The 18,362-nt window shown below is 36.0% G+C and overlaps 1 protein-coding gene across 10 annotated transcripts in view; it reads left to right on the forward strand.

The window, feature by feature from the left end:
• KCNT2 (potassium sodium-activated channel subfamily T member 2) overlaps positions 1-18,362 on the forward strand; it is a 113,935-nt gene that overhangs the window by 33,995 nt on the left and 61,578 nt on the right. For 5 of the 10 annotated variants that reach the window (XM_041717910.2, XM_030279390.4, XM_030279388.4 and 2 more), the window contains exons 4-9: positions 1,286-1,342; positions 2,037-2,085; positions 3,385-3,444; positions 6,664-6,738; positions 7,230-7,313; positions 7,900-7,994. In XM_041717910.2, the coding sequence (XP_041573844.2) occupies positions 1,286-1,342; positions 2,037-2,085; positions 3,385-3,444; positions 6,664-6,738; positions 7,230-7,313; positions 7,900-7,994 (420 nt within the window). The remainder of the gene's footprint in view (positions 1-1,285; positions 1,343-2,036; positions 2,086-3,384; positions 3,445-6,663; positions 6,739-7,229; positions 7,314-7,899; positions 7,995-18,362) is intronic. The other 5 variants (XM_030279389.4, XM_030279394.4, XM_030279392.4 and 2 more) reach the window with 2 other exon arrangements.

Below are 18,362 nucleotides of genomic sequence, written 5' to 3' on the forward strand. Positions count from 1 at the left end.
CTCCTGGCATGTCCTTCAATCCAAGTGTTTTACAATTCACCAGAGAGTGTATTTATATTTTCTATGCATGTTATTCCCTTACATGGTGTTGTGGTACATCTAAGAGAGTAGCTGGTGTGTTCTGTCTCTGAATAACATTTGTCTGCCTGAGAAGATTCAGGTAAGTCCTTCTGCCTGCTCACTAAAGCCCTAATCTCAGAAGCTGTGCCAGACAAACAAACAGCAGCCCATTAATGCCCTAGAGATCTTGAGGGTTTGATACTAAAAGTCCTGCTTGAATGCATTCTTAAAGATGTGGTGATATGAAAAAAAGTAATTTCTAGGTGCTGGGTCACAGCCTGATGAAAGAAGCTACTCAGCATGCTGAGAGCGTGGCCACAGAAAATATTTTCACCTGGTTGGTTTTAACAAATCTGGAAGCAAGTCTTTTCATCAGATTTATTTCCTGTTTTTCAGAAATGTCTGCACGAGTTGGTGTCTTTCATTTACTCCTTCAGGCACAGTGGGTGTACAGGAAAGAGTTTAAGACATAAAGCATCCTTATTAATGGCTACAGTTTAGCACTGTCCCACTCACAGCTGGTACACATGCAGCTATTGCTAATCTGTGGGCTGCAGATCCCTTTATTTTCTGCTGACCTTGCTTGCTGAGGATGAGCGAGGACATTGGTCATCATTTACAGATGATATATTCCCTCATCCTTATATGACCATGTAAAAGGAAGATTTGTGCCAGCAGTTAAAGGCAAGATAACATCATGTGTATAATCGCCAATATTTTTACTTGGGTAGCACCAGTTTTGTACTTGAAATGCTGCTGCATGCATCTCCAGCCCTCCTCACATCCTCAAAAGAGGTCAGCAAGCATAGTTTGCTGTAGTCTCTCCTGTTCAGGATGTGCTCTTTGTATCACAGCCTATCCATGGGATAGGATTTCTAGGGTCTCGATCGTCAGTGTATATTGTGCATTTAGTTAACCTTTACAAAGTGCCATTTCAGTTGTCTTGCTTTAAAATTTGAAAAGAAATCTTCAAAAATGTAATCTGGAATGCTTCACAGTCCTTTATCTACAGATATGGAACACATACAGCAGTACTTTCTAAAAGTTACTTTACTTTTAAAAATGTCTGTATTGGTTGCCTTGAGTTTCAACTATTGCATGCATTTCCTAGACCACTTAATGATGTAATTAATATCCCTTTCCTCCCATATGTTTTTATGACTGTGTTCCCATACACATTTGCTAATGAAAATGGACTTTGCATGGATGGTATGGCAACTATCAGTAAGGAATTAAACCGGAGTTGTTCCAATCAAAACTACACACCTGGAACAATTGATTGGTGAGTTCCTAAGTTAAAACAGCAACCCAAAAGTCCACAGAATGGTGGGAAGGGAACACAGGAAGACAAATCCATTTCCATCTGGAATGATGGCATTTTAATATACAGTAGGGATGTTCCTGTAAATCTCTAGCCATTACTTACATTTCTGAATGTTCAAAATGCATTTAATATTTTAATTATATCTCTTGATTGCAAAGTGAACTGCTGGACTGGATGCTGGTGTGAGATCTGGGTTCCATCACTTCTGATACCTTGCAGAAATAAAAAAGATTGCCCTTAATGTAAAAAAACCCAATTCTGAGTAGCAGTAAATTATTAACAGTAAATTATTGTGCCATTGAGAGTTTCCCATTCCAGTGGTGCTGTATCAGGTGCCTATTAGCATTGATAGGATTCTTCCAAGATATCAGAGCCCCTAAGAGGTATATATCGTTTATATCATTATATAGACAGCAAAATGTTCACACAAAAGGATTGTCAGTTTCCCACAGGAACCTCATGATTTGCTGTGGATTAGAAATACAACTCATGTCAATACTCAGTAGGTAACTACTGATGTAAAGTTTTTCTTACTAAGAATTGTTTTTCAATAAGCCTGCTCTAATTTCCATTCACATGTACAACTTTTTTCTTTGTCTGAAACACCAGATTATGATTAATTTCATATTTATTTCCCTACTGTAATGAACAGGTCTCCCATTATTTGGGTGAATCGAAGCTTACCTTTATGGGGATTACAGGTAATATGTAAATGACAAATTCATCTCTTTCCATGTAACAACTGCAGATGATAGTGATTTACAGAATTGTAGCTGTGTTAAAGGATACTTGGAAATGTTGATGTCAGCAGGGAAATCTTGAACACCAAGTGCAGTAAAAGCATAGAAATCAGCTGATCAGTACTAACTCTCTCTGTGAAATGATATTTTTCATTAAGAAAAACTTACTACTTAAGCTTACAGATAGGTTATACCATTATATTCTCTCACCATGACTGGTGCAATGCCAATGCAATGATTGTACCTCTGTGTAATACACAATTTTCTAAGGGAAGATGCCTTTGAAAATACCTGTAGAATATGCAAAGTTTGAATAATTCTTGACCTAGTATTCAGATTAATTTATTCAATTTAATTTAAAAATACTGAGATATTTATTTGTCTTTGCATGCAGTCCTTTTCTAATATGTCTATTTGGTAAGGGTAGGAATTTATTTGAAAATAAAGCCTGAGTTTATCTAAAACTAATAATATATCCACTTTGGAGAAGCTGATATATTTTGATTGCCTATTTTAATAAATTTTTATATTTTAATTATTTCCAAAATCATAGCATCTTTTTTTTACTTCTAGATAAAGAGACTGTGCACCCTTCAGAGCTTTCAGCTGTAGGGAGCATTAATTTAAAATTTAAAATCCTGAGGCTTGACCTCAGGCTCCAGCCTGATAGAATCCATCTTGATGGAATATCCCCATAATACACATTAAAATAGAAATACTTTCTGTGCAAAGAATATCAGTAAATTCTTAATATCTATAAAGTAAGATAAGTATTAAGTATTTTGTTTTACTATTTTGATATTTGACTATTTAAATATTTTAAACTATTTAATACACGCACTAACTACACAGTCGAATTGGAGGCTGATAAATCAAGCTCAGCTGCATTTAAATTTAGAAATCAATCTGTATAATTTTTTTCTGCTTTCAACTTTCTGCATTATACACAGTAAGAAAAACAGTTGCTATTCCACACATTCATAACATCTTCACAAGAAAGTAAAGAGCTGACTGAGTTTGCTTATTTACAGCTTCTTTCTCTCTCTCTCTGTCACGTGGGAAGATTTTGGTACTGTTTAGGAATAAAAGAAAGTCAGAAAAATAACAATATCTAAGCTTCAAGCAAAATGCTCTTAGCTGAGAGGGTTTCAGAGGATTCATGGAAGAGCTGTTTTATATGATCTTTTATTTTCATTGTAATGTTAATATCTATTTTCTAGAAAATGATATTAATACACATTTTTTTTCACTTTGCTTAAGGTGTCTGTGGCTGTAATAAGTCTCTTTGAAACTCTCTTGCTAAGTTATCTAAGCTACAAGGTAAGTACTCTTTGTTAGTTCTATGCAGAATTATTAAAAAATGATGAGTTAAATCTTTCAAGATAAAGTTTGCGTACCTGTGCCCATGTTGGTGTACATCAGGGAGTTGAGAAAAACACACTTTCCAAGGATGGAGTGTTGTCACACAGGCAGTCCTGTTTCCCAAACTTATGAGCAAACTGTAATATCTAAAGAGTGGAAATCAGCAATTAAATGCTCATTATTTCCATTGTAATTTGAAAACACATTCTCAAAAGTGACCTTGATTTTTTGACTCTGATTTTAAGTTGTGCAGTTTCATTTGTCTGGACAGAATTGTCATTGATTTTAAAGCTGTAGTTACTCAATACATAGAATTTAAGGTTTAGCCCTCTCAAACTGTGCCCAGAAAAACTAGGGCAATAGAGTACTTAAAAAAAATCCCATGATATCTGCATACTTCTGTTATTCATCTGTATGATGCTATCAGAATATCTTTTCAAAATGTCTTGAAATAATTTGATTTTGTATTTTTGTATTTGGATTCTCCTTTAAAAGTTAATTTTTTCTAATATAATTATTCAGTTTTCTTCATTCCATTTTGTTCTGCTCTATCTCTGCATTTTTAATATCTTTAGGAGAAAAATACTAAAATCATTTGAAATCATTTACCAAAGAAAATATGAAAATATTTGGTTTCAACAGCTGAAGATATCATGGGGGATAATATTTTTTTTGTATTATCTTAGTATTACTGACACTCAGGAGCTATTAGAGCCACTGCTGAATTTAGAGTTATATTTCAGTGTGCTTACTAAGTGATTATGGCATAAATGTTTTCCTTAGTGCCCAATAATGCTGAGAGGCTTGCAGTTGTCTGCTGTCTAAAAATTATTCTTCTTAATCCTTGAAGCATATATTATTTAAGGGTTGGGGGTTACAAGTGCAAATCAATTACAGGCAGAAATAGTGGCAAATTTATATCCTGGTGTCTAAATACTAAAGGGAATTCACAGTTTGTGCTGTTCCTGAGTTTATTGGGCAGCATTTTCTTCTCATCCATTCTGCTTGTGATTTGTATCAGTTTCAGTGGGTACAAAAGATGAATTCTTGGCAAATCAGCTTCCATGAGAAGTTACTCATCAGTGTGTGATGGATGGAAAGCTCCGCTACCTTGATTTGTAGCATACACCTGTCACAGAAGTTAAGGCAAATTTGTGATTCCACTCCCCTTAAGAGAAAGAACTAAGGGATTAATCTGAGGAACAATAAAATTTGTCAGTCACATCAATCCACTTGAGGCAAACACCTCTTTTCCTCTGGTCATGTTTGCCTAGTTTTATTTACACCATTCTCTTGAAGCTAAGAATTATTTCACTCCCTGTAAGGCTTTTCTGCACAGCCAAGGTGACCAAAGGTGCCTTGGTTAATGTAAATCTGTGGCAGATTACTTATTTTTCAGAAACATTTTCAAAGCTTTCACCATTTAGGTAACTAACTTCTACAAGTTAGAGAATTATCAAGCAAGAAAACAAGAAAAAATGATTGTGTTTGCATTGGAGTGCACATTACTAGGATTTCACAAATAACCTGTAAAATAAATAAAGCAGTCATTTGAGAATACTCCAAGAGTTGATCTTTCTGATACCTGGTTCATGACATATGAGAAATAATTCAACATGCAGAATAGTGAGGGGAGAGTAACATATCATGCTACTATGACACAGTGAATTTGCATTTTTTATAGCTTTTAAATAGAGAGGAATGCAAAGGATGCAGCACTGTGTTGAGATGCTGATCACTTGGATCCAGGAATGGAAGGTTTACAATCTGCATTCTCACAGCCTAGAGTATTACATGAGGGTTTGTCCTTGGCCAGAATTCTGAAAGATGTCTATATCAAAAATCTCCGTTGTCAAAAGTTGCTGCAGACATCTGGCAATCCTGCATATGCCTGGTGCTCAGGCACTCTCAGGGCTTTGAGCAGCACCATACGTTCTCGCTGCAAAAGGCAGTTTTGCAGAACTCATGATGCATTTATGCATTTCCATGTGGAAGCCAGAATTCTACAGCTGCACACATCCCTAATTACCTGGAGCCCATCCATACTGGCACTATGCCTGCACAAAGTAAATTATGTGACATTTCTTCTCTATAATGCAGAGGAGGAAACTCCTAACATTGAAAATGAGGAAATCTGTGAAATCACAAAATGGTTCAATTTGAAAAATCAGATTTGATTTTGATTTTACTCTTCATACAGAACCCTCTCAGTTTATAGCCTCACAATTTCACTTGTGTATCTGACTCCCACCAATTGCAATTAGATGGAAGACAATAATCCCTGTCCCTGAGGTATAGTGGCTTCCAAATGTGGAGAGTTAAAAATGGAGAAAGAATTATATGTGATATGGAGGTTGTATTTAACTTTCAGTGGCTGTATCAGGTGGTTATTTTTTCAGGGAAGATGAACATGTCATTGCAACTGAATATATAATGTTCTACTGCAATTTCTTGTAATACTGCCATGGTATGTGCTACACTATTATTGCATTACCTAGGATGGAGTTCTACTACACAGCATTAGTAAAGCTGTAAGTCACTGAAGTTCAACTACCTTCCTTTTCTAATATGTGGATTTTCACCTCAGCATTTAATCAGTCACAGCCACTGCACAGATTTGGAAAAAAAGTAGAATTATCCCCATCCTGTTGTTAGCAGTAAGCAAATTGAAAGATCAATGCCACTTCACTGAAATATGTGGGAAGACCTCTCATTTCATGGAAGCAAGATCAAGTTCCAAAAAGCCCTGAAGTGTTCTGAAGTATTGGTGGCAGAAACAGAAAACTTGATATTATAGTCCTAATTTAAATATTAATATTTAATTTAAATTTTAATAATTTAATTTCTTCTTACTTCCCTCTCCAAAACAGTTGGGAAACAAAAATACAAAGTAAAAATAAATGATAAATGCAAAGGATGAAAGGAAGAAGATTCAAAAGTATATATCTTTTACTTGGGAAGTACATATGATAGACTGTAGGAAAAAGGATCCAGAGTGATTTATATTCCATATTCACATTTGTCACATGTGTTTAAATCTGAGATGAATGATATCCCTGAATTTCAGTTGTGGGAGAGACTCCCTGTGTTTCACTGGGACATCACATGTATTTCTCATCAGAAATTTGTTTGTAAGCTGACTGTGACATTGTGGGGTTTTTTTCCTTTTTTTTGAAGGGAAATATCTGGGAACAAATTCTGAGAATACCCTTTCTCCTGGAAATAATTAATGCTGTCCCTTTCATCATCACGGTAAACATATTTGAATTAATACATTTGCACATTGCACTTTTACAGCTGCACTCTTACTTTTTTAAAATAAATTTTCTCCTAATGTGGATAATGAGTTTTTGCCTATGGGAACAGAAATTTGCCAACAATAAGAAGATAGTTTCCTGCTGGAGTGAAGTCATACAGATAACTTTCTACTTCCTCTTGCATGGGCACAAACAAAACCAAAACCCTCTAACTCCAACTACAGCACAATCAATAAAACCAGCTGGTTGTAGAAATGTAAGAATCACTCATGTCTGCATTAAAAATGGACTGTGTTCCTGTTTTATCTAATTATCTTGCATGTGGTTAATCACAAAGGAAGACAAAAATGTTATTTAAAGCCAAATCTCACGCTAGAAACACATTAATAGTAAGTATTTTTCCCAAGTGCTTCATTTATGCTTGAATAGTTAAACTCTATTCCTCATCAGAAAAGCTTCTAATGAATTTGTTAACTCTTCTTGCAGATTTTCTGGCCAGTCCTAAGAAACCTGTTTATTCCTGTATTTTTAAACTGCTGGCTGGCAAAGCATGCTTTAGAAAATATGATTGTAAGTATGCAAAGGAAATAAATATTCTAAAGTTGTGGGTTTTTTTGTATATTGTTTTTAGTGGGATTTTGGCAGTACAGTCCAACCGTAATAGGAATCTAACCAGATCTGTATTTAGATTATCCAAATGGTCAAGCATTACTAAACTGCTTTCTGCATCAAAATTAGAAAAAAACTAAGACGTGAAATGAAATCTCAATTAGTATAAATTGTTACTGTGCCAATACAGGAAATGGCAGTGGATGGTTCTTTTGCTACTCTGCCATTCATACACAATTGCAGGGAACTTAACTGTTAGGCCATAATTGGGCTTTGCAGCCTGTAATTTGTAAGCTAGACATGAGCAGACCTCAAAGCAGCTTGCAGTAGGATCAGAATTGTGCTGGGATGAACAAAGAACTAAATATTACTTAAATAATCACAGAATCACAGCTGGCGCTCCTGCATCTTCTGTATTATCACTGAACTCATAAGGGCATTTGAGTGACTGCATTGCTGTCAGGGAACTGCATAATTCCTCTACAGAATCAGATCCTGACTTACTGGTTCAAACCCAAAAATAATACTTTATTTTCCATTACTACAGAATGATCTTCACCGAGCCATCCAACGCACACAGTCTGCAATGTTTAACCAAGTCCTTATTTTAATATCTACCTTACTATGTCTCATCTTCACTTGGTAAGTGGCCAAATGCCCTTTATTTTTATTATGCATGTTGGCTTGCCTGGTGGAAACCATGCAGTGAAATAAGAAGGGTGAAACACTTCAGTGAAAGTGTTAAGTAGCACCTATACTACTGGGGTGTGAGTGCTCTGGGCTTGGAAACAGAATGTACATGCCTGGGGAAAGGAATCCTTCTCACTCTAATGAAGGAAATACAGATGAAGTAAAAAACACAGGACAAAGCAAGCATATATACCAGCCTCAGCAGAGAAGTCACTCACATATGAAGAGTTCCAACAGAAGTAAATTGACCCACACCAAGGTCACCTTCCTCTGTCTGCTGGGACAGAGAAGAATGTGCATTAGCTCAGCCATAGGATTTTAACCGAGTCAGATTCCCCTAAGGATAACAAGGGATAGCTGTTAATAATCCAGATTACAGACAGCATAGAATGTATTAATCTAGAGTGTTGATGGTACTGGATGGTAGGTTCAAACAACCAAAATGTATTACTCTGAAGAATATTTTGCTGCAAGACCTGAAAAACTTGAATTTGCATCCAGAGGAAACACCACTCAATTGCCCCATGTTTACATTGTGGCAGAGTGATATGGTGTTAGCCGGGGCTGGAGGCAGATAAAGGAGACTGGCATGATTAGTCTGGCTATACAGTAGCTTACTTAACATACAGAACTTTCTCATCAGTAGTGCCTGAGAACTGAGAATCATACTTGGGGAATGCAGGGCTGTGTACAGCATGATATAAGCTGGTGTACTAGAGAACAGTGAAGAGAGAAGATGGTTCTGTGTGGAAAGGCTAAATCACCTGTATTTGTTTTTGCCAGACAAGATGCCTTTAGGTCAGCACATTGATAAAGTTTAGTGTGTCATTTTGGAGACAGTAATTTGATTTTCTCTTACTTTATTTCTCTGGCTTGCTTTTCTGATAGTCACTGTTATGCGCTGCCTAACCCTTTTGGTAATAACTGTAACATACCACATGGCTTTTTAGAAGAGGAGTTTGCTCTAGCCAGGTTAAATGAATGGTCCAATTTTACCCTTTGTCCTTAGGGCCACACACCTGCTTAATAACAAATGCTACCTGTTCCAGACAGTAATGAATTTTTGTGATATTTAATCTCCTATTGAACATTATGTAATTTTATAAGCATAAGGACTTGGACATTTTTAATTTTGCTTTTTAGTTTTTACAATACAAGGTGCTATTGAGTAAATATTGCTTCACCTTTTTTTACATCCCTACTTTCCTACTTTAATATCTTACTGAAATGCTGCACAAATTATGTATCCTGCTCACCAGCAGGCATTGTGATAACTGACAGTAAAACATGCAGAAAGTGGCAAGCTCACCTGTAATTATAGCTGCAGATACTACTTCATTATAGTTCATTATTTACTGACCTAGGACTGACCCTGCTAGACTTGAAAATAAGCTAAATGAGATGAAGACACCCAGTAATGCAGTAACTAAGGAAACAAAGCATTTTTTGACTGAGAATAGTAGTTCAAATATCTGCAGCTTCTCTAAGACTGGAGTTATGTTCAAGTGGTTGCTACTCTTGTCTATGTGAACACACATAATGGCATTTTTACACATTCTTTATTTATACTGCTGATTATCTATTTAAAATACCCAAAAACCCCTCTATAAGCAGTCCAAATAAATTAACTTAGTGTCTTTGATTATGTTACATCTATGGCAAATTTGAGGGAGCATTTAGTTTTATAGACATCATTTAGATCTTATATGAGTTTTGTCCTGCTGAAGGAGGACCTAAGTCCATTGCTGGAATCTTTCCACTTAGGAGTGCTTTTCACCAGACTGATCTTTCATGTTTTCTGCAAAGGCAAGCAGTACCCAGGTCAGTACCCCCAAACACGTTTGGGAGCTAGCACTTGCACAACACAGAAAACCTTTCAGTCATCACCAGTCCGTTCTCATAAGCATGCTTTGGTTCCATTTAGAAACACTGCCCTGCTCCATGTAGTACCATGGCTTCAGTAAAGCAAAATGACTAAGTAGTAAAATGATGAGTAGCTTGAGTACAGTGCCTTCACTGCAGAGCACTTTCCCCTTAGAGGATGAGGGACATGCTCATGGTGTGCTTTTGGCACCACTGACACCTGCCCTCATCGAGCCTCCCTGCTGACACTCAGGCCCTGGGTGGATTCAATTGAAACCCCACAGCCGCCTTAGCTCCTGCTTGCCAGGCTTGTGCCATCTGCTGCAAGAGCAACATCAGCACTTGTGAAGCCAATATAGCTTTAAAACACAGGGTTTTCTGTTCAAAGCCACCTTTTTTTGGCAGACACATAGACAGGGATGGAAATGAGCTTTTTATGGGAATTACACAATTTTATAAGATGATATGAAGCCCAGAAAGATTCCTCATTGGCTTTGTTCCTGTCTGCATATAATAATAATTTTCAAAATAACTTTACGACAACTAGCAGGAAACCCACAGAAAATGAATTTCACCTCATGTATCATCTGTAAAGCCATCATTTACATCTCCACATCAGAATATTTTAAGTGGTGGTTACACAGATGGGCATGTGCCAGCTCATGTCTTACAATTCAGGTGGAAGCTTTCCAATGAAAAGTAAAAAAGGAAGTTATCTGAGGTTACAACTGATTGGCTAATCTCACAGTTTTTAGACACCATTGTTCAGGCTGTCCTTTGCACTCAGAGTATAGTAGAAAAAGGCTTCTTCTGTCTTTTTGTATACAGCTGACAATTTTCAGCGTTATTACAGAAAAAACAGTAATCACAACAAAATTTATGCTCTACTCCACTCTTTGATCCTTGGTGATAATTGTTTATGGATGTGGGGGTGGAACTCATTTGCAGGTCAGTAAATCTATAAGACCATTTTCATATATCTTTAATTTATCGATTACATACAAGGGTTTTTTATTTTCTCCTTTTTCCTGACTTCAAAGATAGATTAGGCTGTCCAATAATTTTTCTTTGTTTAAAAATTTCAGTGGCATTGTAACCAGAGCAATTTTGCATCTACTAAAACATGTGCACTCCAATATGACAGACAGACTGTTCAGCAGTTAGTACTGAGAGAGTTCTAGCAAGAATTATAGACCTAGTCATAATATGTGTTGTGTCATTAAGCTAATGGATGTTTGCACTTGTTTGTCAAATGGAATACTAATTATTTCTGTAAACTGTACAAGAAGACAAATAACAGCGAATGAGTATTTAAGGCATCTTTCTGTGACACAGTGACTCATCTATTAAAAGTTATTTTCAATTTTAAAGCAGTGTTAGTCATATATCACCAGTGTAGAGTGATTAGCTACAGAGTGATGGCTACAAATTCTTTGAGATGGACAGTTATTTTTTTTCATACTCAAACCTGCACAAACTTTGCTTGTGCTTTCATGGAAAGCTCACTGAGGTCTATCTTAACATTTTTTACACTTCAGTGCTTCCAGCATCTGAAAATCCAGACAGTAGCTTACAGAATACCTGTAGAATGCCAGTACTGTAGCCTCAATGGCAGTTATCCACTCAGCGTTCTCATCCAGAGGAAGCAGTAGGAGTAATTGCTTGAAAGGGTGAAGACAAATCCAACAATGATCTAGTCCAAACAAGAAAAGTCAAGACCTTATGATTTGGAACAATGTGTCAGAGAACAAAAACCACCCAACCAAGAAAGGATTAATCACAGAAGATTTTAGAGAGAAAAAGGTATTTCAGTGCTCCAGTTCCCTTTATTATCAATAAGTAGATATAAACACTTCAGAAGGTGATCTGAAGGGAGCTAAATCACCCCGTGGAGGTCTTGACTTTACCTTTATGTGTTGATTTTGACAGGCAGTTATCCAAGAAAGATGCCTAGCCTTAAGTAGGATGAAAAATGTTGGTGGATAATGTAATGCAAAATAAAATGTGGATTTTTGGGTCTGCAGTTCTTTCTGGGATGTTATGTTTTGTTGTACAGCAATCTCAGTCTTCAGGACCAATCTCAATTTGATTGAGAGAGATTTTCTGCATATCAGGGCAGCACATGATAACACTGTGCTTCTGTCTTTCAGAATCCAATTATTCTAAAGTAGTAAAGCATGTGAAGTTTCAGGAGCTAACAGAATAAACAGGAGTTTCAGAATTTAAATCCCAGAATATTATACAACATTAATTGAAAGTTCTAAGTAACTGTAAACAATACAAAATTAATTATTTAGCAAGACTCCCACAAAGCACTGAACTAATAGCAGTGGTACTTTCCTTTCTCTGAAACCAAGCAGATCTGTCGGGAACCTGTTTGTTTCAAACATGGGGTCTCTATTTCTGTTTTAAGTATTCCTGTGCAGTGCTCTCCCAACATCAGCAAGTAGATCTAGAAGTAGGGCAGTGGCACATGCAGTCCTTCCACGTCCATTGGACCAACTCCCACCCTCCCCCTGTCCTGCTCCTCAGTTCCTGGAACCAGGGCAGCGTGGATGGGTACTTTCTCTGTGCATGTGTGCAATGAAAATTGAGGTCAAGTTCAGACACTGCTTTAACACTTCCTTAAGTGAGGGGACGATGAAAAGGCTGTGCAGCTCCTGGGAGGTCAACAGCAAAGCATTTCCTAAAATATCCACTTGTTATTTGTGAGAAAATAATCCATGAATTCAGCTAGAGTTTATGTGAAATACTGCCTTCTGGGAGAAGCTGTGTGCATGAGACCAACATTCTCGTGAGCTTTGATAGGAGAAACACATATTGAGTACAGAGTTTATCTCTTTTACAGAAACTCCTAAGGTGGCTTTGCTGATATCTGCTGTATGAAACACATGTGGAAACACTGTGCCAAAAATAGTTGCCAATTTTGATTATTTAAATGAAACAAATTCAGATAAAACTCTTAAGAGTTTATTTTGGAATCCATGGGATAGCTACACTTCTTTCACCTTTGCAAGCGCTGGGATCCATTTGCTTACATGCCTATGATTAGTACTTAAATGGCTAAGGCTTTTCAAAAGATGAGCAAATGTAATGGAAAATTACAATGAAAGAATGAAATAAAACCCACAATTGTTTCTTTGATTAATACCTTTTCATATTTTTATGCAGCTATTGTTTTGTGACAAAAAAGAACTATTACTATATAAAATTTTATTTTTTGGTAGCTCTGTATTTGTAATAATACACTTGAAAAATATTTTTGCATATTTAAGTTCAAGAGTTCAGACCTGAAAAAAGCATGTGGCTGATTAGTGCTTTTGAGGATTGTTGCTTAAAGATTGTAGGATAAGGATGTATGCTGGTTGGTTGTTTGTCAAAGGCAGATCAGAAATCATGTATTGCAGGGAGAGCAGAAGTATTGAAGCTCAATCAGAAGTCTTTTTGGCGACCCATCAAAGACAGTTGCTATGGAAACCTAGATAATTATACAGTGATTTTCATGCTATTTTAGTTATTAATTTGGTAGTGACATAATATTTCCTTTGTTAATCCTTTTAGATTTTTCTACATAGTTATTTCTAAAATAATTAGGTCAGCATCTTTCCCATGGCTCATGCAGGGAATTCTCTGTGCCACTGATGTAATGGAATATTTAAAACTAGACACAGACACCAGCAAAATTAATAACAATTTAAATAGTCTATTTACTGTGATCTGTGGAAAAAAGTCATAAAGGTTAGAAGGTTCAATCTCAATTATCTTCTTAGTGTGAGAGATACATTTGTAGTCATCTTGTTTGCCTAAAATTAAAAATAATCAGACTAAATGATAGCTCAGAAAGCTGCCTACACAAAGCCTCTCTAAAATGGAGTGTCAACATTATTTATAAGCAAATTCTCCTATTTGGAATATATACAGAAATATTAAATTAAACAATTAAACAGTGTTATTGAGAGATTTTTGTTCTTTTATTTCACCCTGGAAAATGAGTCAGCTTCATGTCCCTGTGATCTTTTCAAGCTACAAACTTTGCTAATTTGACCAGGTTGCAGGTCATTTGTTAATCTGAAAATCAGTAGTTCCAAACTCAATGTAGATAAAGGTGGGCAAAGTTAAATTTGTATAAATTTGAAAGGCAAAATTAACTTATCCATGGTTTTTGTTCTCTGTTGTAGCACACAATATCTCAGTATTTCAGTACAATACGGTGTGTATGTTTGCATTATAGGTCAGGTAAATCATCCTTTGACAATTAATGTAATTGCAATTTCACAGTCTATTCTGTGTATAGTATACTCTATAAATCAATATTTTAAATTGACACTGGGAAGAAATTTCAGCCTCTCGTGCAAGGCCTTTACTCTTGGTGGGACTTAGACATTGAAATACTTACTTTCTGAAAGTTCCAGCCTCTATCCTCTGAAGCATTTTTATCTTTCTCTTCTAATACTTTTTTTATGCCATGTGAAGGTACTGAAACTTCAGTAATCAGATTATGCATATTTAAGGAGAGTGCAAATCATATATTCAAAACCAAACCCCTGCCCAAGAAGGAGATAAAATTTCACTTAGGTTCTTTCCCAATATTTACCCCCATAACTTCCATGGGATGTAAAAATCTCTCTCAAATAAAAAATGCTGCTAATATCTACATCAATAATCTTGACTACATTTCATTAAAGATGCATTGAGAATATTGGGGCATCAGAATATTTTGGAAAACACTATAGACTCTGAATATGCAATTGGGAGAATTTCAGCTTTTATTATCATGACATCTTGAAATAGAGTAATAATATTACCAGATACCATGACAAGCAGAGCTTGTTCTGGCAGCAGAGACCAATTACCATTACAAATGGAAGAAAAAAAAGCAAATTATTTTGAGTCATATAACATTTGGACTGTTAGAAATACAATTCTAAGATTGTATCTCCATGGTGTCCTTTCTCCAGCAATCGTATTTTGAATTCTGTAAGAGGTAATAAAATCTAGCTTATTGCTAATATTAACTAATTATGGCTTGCCAACACATATAAAGGAGCATGTAAAACTCCTCAAAGTTGGTCTAATTGCATTCCTGTTCTTGTTCCTTTGCAGGAACAAAGCATAAAATAGAGTGACTGTGAGGAATCTGTAATGTCTCAGTAAAATTAAAAAAATAAATTTAGAAGAATGTGCTTTCTGTGTCATAAAATGGGGTTTGGAGAAAATCTAGAAGTGGTTGTCCAAAGAGCAAGGATAAATAAGGAATAATAAAGAGGAATAGAATGGTATATTCAATTAAAAAAACCCAAATAATTACTATATTTTAATATGTGCAATATGCATTTGAGATGTGCATGTCTTCAAAATTATCAAGACTTGACAAAGATTCACAGGAAATACTCAGTCAGATGAAAGGATTTGACACAGGGAGCCAGGGAGGTGAACTGAGCAGGCATGCAGATTATCAGGATATAGGTTTTCTAGTTGGCTTTTTATTGGTTTATAAACACACAAGCTTGTAAATTGATCCCTTGTGTGAAAACGTAAATGTTACATATGCAAAAGATGTTTGTTACCTTCAGAACAAGGGTGACAAAAATAACTTCTGGAAAATAAAATGCTGGAATGAAAATTGATCTGGAGTGTAACCAGAGCCTGCAGGATGTGAAATACTGTGTGATCATACTGGCAAAATAAACCTTAGGTTTTGGGTTGATTTGGGGAAGACTTAAATAAAAACAGGTAAAGTTCCCTTAAAGGGTCAATTTGATATACAAAATAAGTGTTAGAACCCTCAGTCTTCCATCTTTTTCCTTACAGGAAGGCCTTACATTTCATAAGCTTCATTTTTTCTTTGCAGTAAAAAGAAAAACCTGATACTCACATGCTGTCTTTGAAAATATCCTATCATTTTAGACAGTAGCAAATAGAATGCCAAGTGTAACAATGGTGAGTAACTATGTTGAGAATGTTCGTGGTAAATACTTCACCATTCAGCAGCTGGCATCAAACCATTTTCACTCACAATTCCTGGCTCAAAAATGAAGTTGTCATTAGCATGCAGACTTAAAAAAAAACCAAAACAACAAACTATATATCTTTCATTGACTGATTTATTAGTCTGACAAGCCATTTATTTTAGTTTACAAAGATTTGGTGTTTGTAGTGGTTTATGCTAAGGCATTTAACTGTGTTATCAGATGCCATCAGCTATTGTGGTTCTCCAGTGAGCAATACGTCATTATGGTGGTTTGGGATCAACATAACTCTTCACTGCTTTGTTCACTTTTGATGTCTGTTTCACATTCCAACTATGTTTTAAGGGTGTGAAGTTCAGCAAAGTTCATACTTCTGAAATCAGAAAGTGAAGACTTAAAAAAGTTGTTTGGTATACCTTTGGCCATACAAACAGAACTTGACACCAACCTCCAGGAATTATTCACTCACTCTCTGTCTGTATTAAGCATAACTTTTTGGCATGTTGAAAGCACATCTCAGAGGTTTTGGCAGAGATCAGGTTGGGATACGAGATCATCTAAAAAAGAAGGATTTTAATGCATTTAGAATGGTTTTTAAAAGGAGACAATCACATCTAAAATGCATTTTAAAAAAATCTATTCCAAATAGTTAGTGTTCCCTTAGAAATTACTATAATGTTTAGACAGATGTTTTTCAAAGAAGTGAAGAGTAGAGGCACAGTCAGCCATAGAGTGTCACACTTCCATGATAAATACACATAAAACAGTAGTTTGTAGGTATAGACCCTTTAGGGTATAATCCAAATAAACAGCACTCTGATTAGTGAGTTCTGTACTTCCACTGGCAGTTAAAACCTCCAAAAAAAAAGTTAAAAGTAGTAAATTAGTTGAGTTGTGTTATTTCAACCTTAAATAAAATAGTAAAACTGTAAAATAGTAAAATAGCTAACTGTACTTGTAAAGGAACTCAAGTATATCCCTAAAGCTGAACATAGGCCCCCAGTCTTTGCACCAACACAGCTGTATTTTTTCACATTTCTGGAGGTTGTGCATTTCTGCCATATAGAAGTGTATATTGGAGTGGAAGTGCCACTTCCACAGTGATAAGAAACTAAAAATAATTAGTGTTCATTAGTAAAACCTGAAGACCCAGCCATGGGTTGACTTTGTAGACTGCAAAAGTAGCAACAGGCATGAAATGTGATTGTCAGTTCCTCTGGGCACAGAGCACCGTCTGTGATGACCCTGCAGAGCAAGCAGGACATTCCCTCCTGCTGAAGGAGTTGGGGATCACACCAGTGACAAGGCTGTTTAAAGGTACCCACCCCATCACAGTCTGCTGTAACTGCAGGCTTTGCTCAGAACAAAACTCTTTGTGGCATTCCATTTCAGTTACTTTTTAAAATATATTTTAGGTCATTATTACCATTGGCTTTTGTACATGGCAAACCTTATTCAACTGCTAGAATGAGCACTTAATCTGCTTTTTGGTTTAAATACAGTCTTATATTTTGCAAGTTTCTTTTCATTAGAGATGAGCAGAGGAAAAACAAGTAAATGCAAATACCTTACGCAAAGAAGTTAAAAATAAAGTTACTGATGAGAGGGCACAGCTACATATGGGCATGTACTTGCATTTACTAAAATTGGATAAGTCACTGAATATTTCAAGTTGGAAGGAACCCATCATCAAGTCTAACTCCCTGCTCCTAACAGGTTTACCTAAAACTAAATCATAGTTTTAGGACTTAAAGCTTTGTCCAGATGGCTCTTGAACTGTGACAGGCTTGGTGCCAGAACTACTTCCTAGGGGAGTCTGTTGCACTGCCCAAAAACCCTCTCAGTAAAGAAATTTACTTCTGTTTTACCTTTCCCTGTGGCAAAAAGAATGACAGTGGGTCATCTTTTAACTGTACTCCTTCACTTGATCTCTTCTTGTTCACTAATATTGTAAAACTGTAAAAGAAAAAAAAAATGCACAAAATATTCAGCCAACTTTAAGGCAAATATGAAATGTTTCTTCTTGAATATTCAGAGTGAAAGTCTAATTTTATGAGTTGTAGTGTGTGTGTAGTAAGAATAAAATCTTACTGAATATTCTCCATGGACTAAGCAATCAAGGGGAAAACATGCCAGACAAAACATAGCAGAGAGAATAGAATATGCTGTCAGTCCTGTTAGGCACAGTGATCTTCCTTCTTCCTCCCCGCCTTCATCTCTCGGGTGTTGTGATCATTAATCCCATTTTCCTGACTGTTCCCCTTTTTACTCATGTCTCTCTTGTTTTTTGGTCATTATGACACCACCTGTGCCCTTGTTTTAGATGATGAGTATTAATGTTTTTTAAACAGTTAAACTTCACATTTCAAGAGTCTTGTGAGGTTTTGGATTTCAATGATTTTTGAAAAGAGTAATATGTATAGATCCATTTGAATTTCAGCCACAGAAATTATTAGACTTGGAAAGTTTTCTTCAAGCAAGCACATTG

This window comes from Taeniopygia guttata, chromosome 8 (assembly GCF_048771995.1).
Source record: "Taeniopygia guttata chromosome 8, bTaeGut7.mat, whole genome shotgun sequence".
In the NCBI taxonomy this organism is placed as follows: Eukaryota; Metazoa; Chordata; class Aves; order Passeriformes; family Estrildidae; genus Taeniopygia; species Taeniopygia guttata.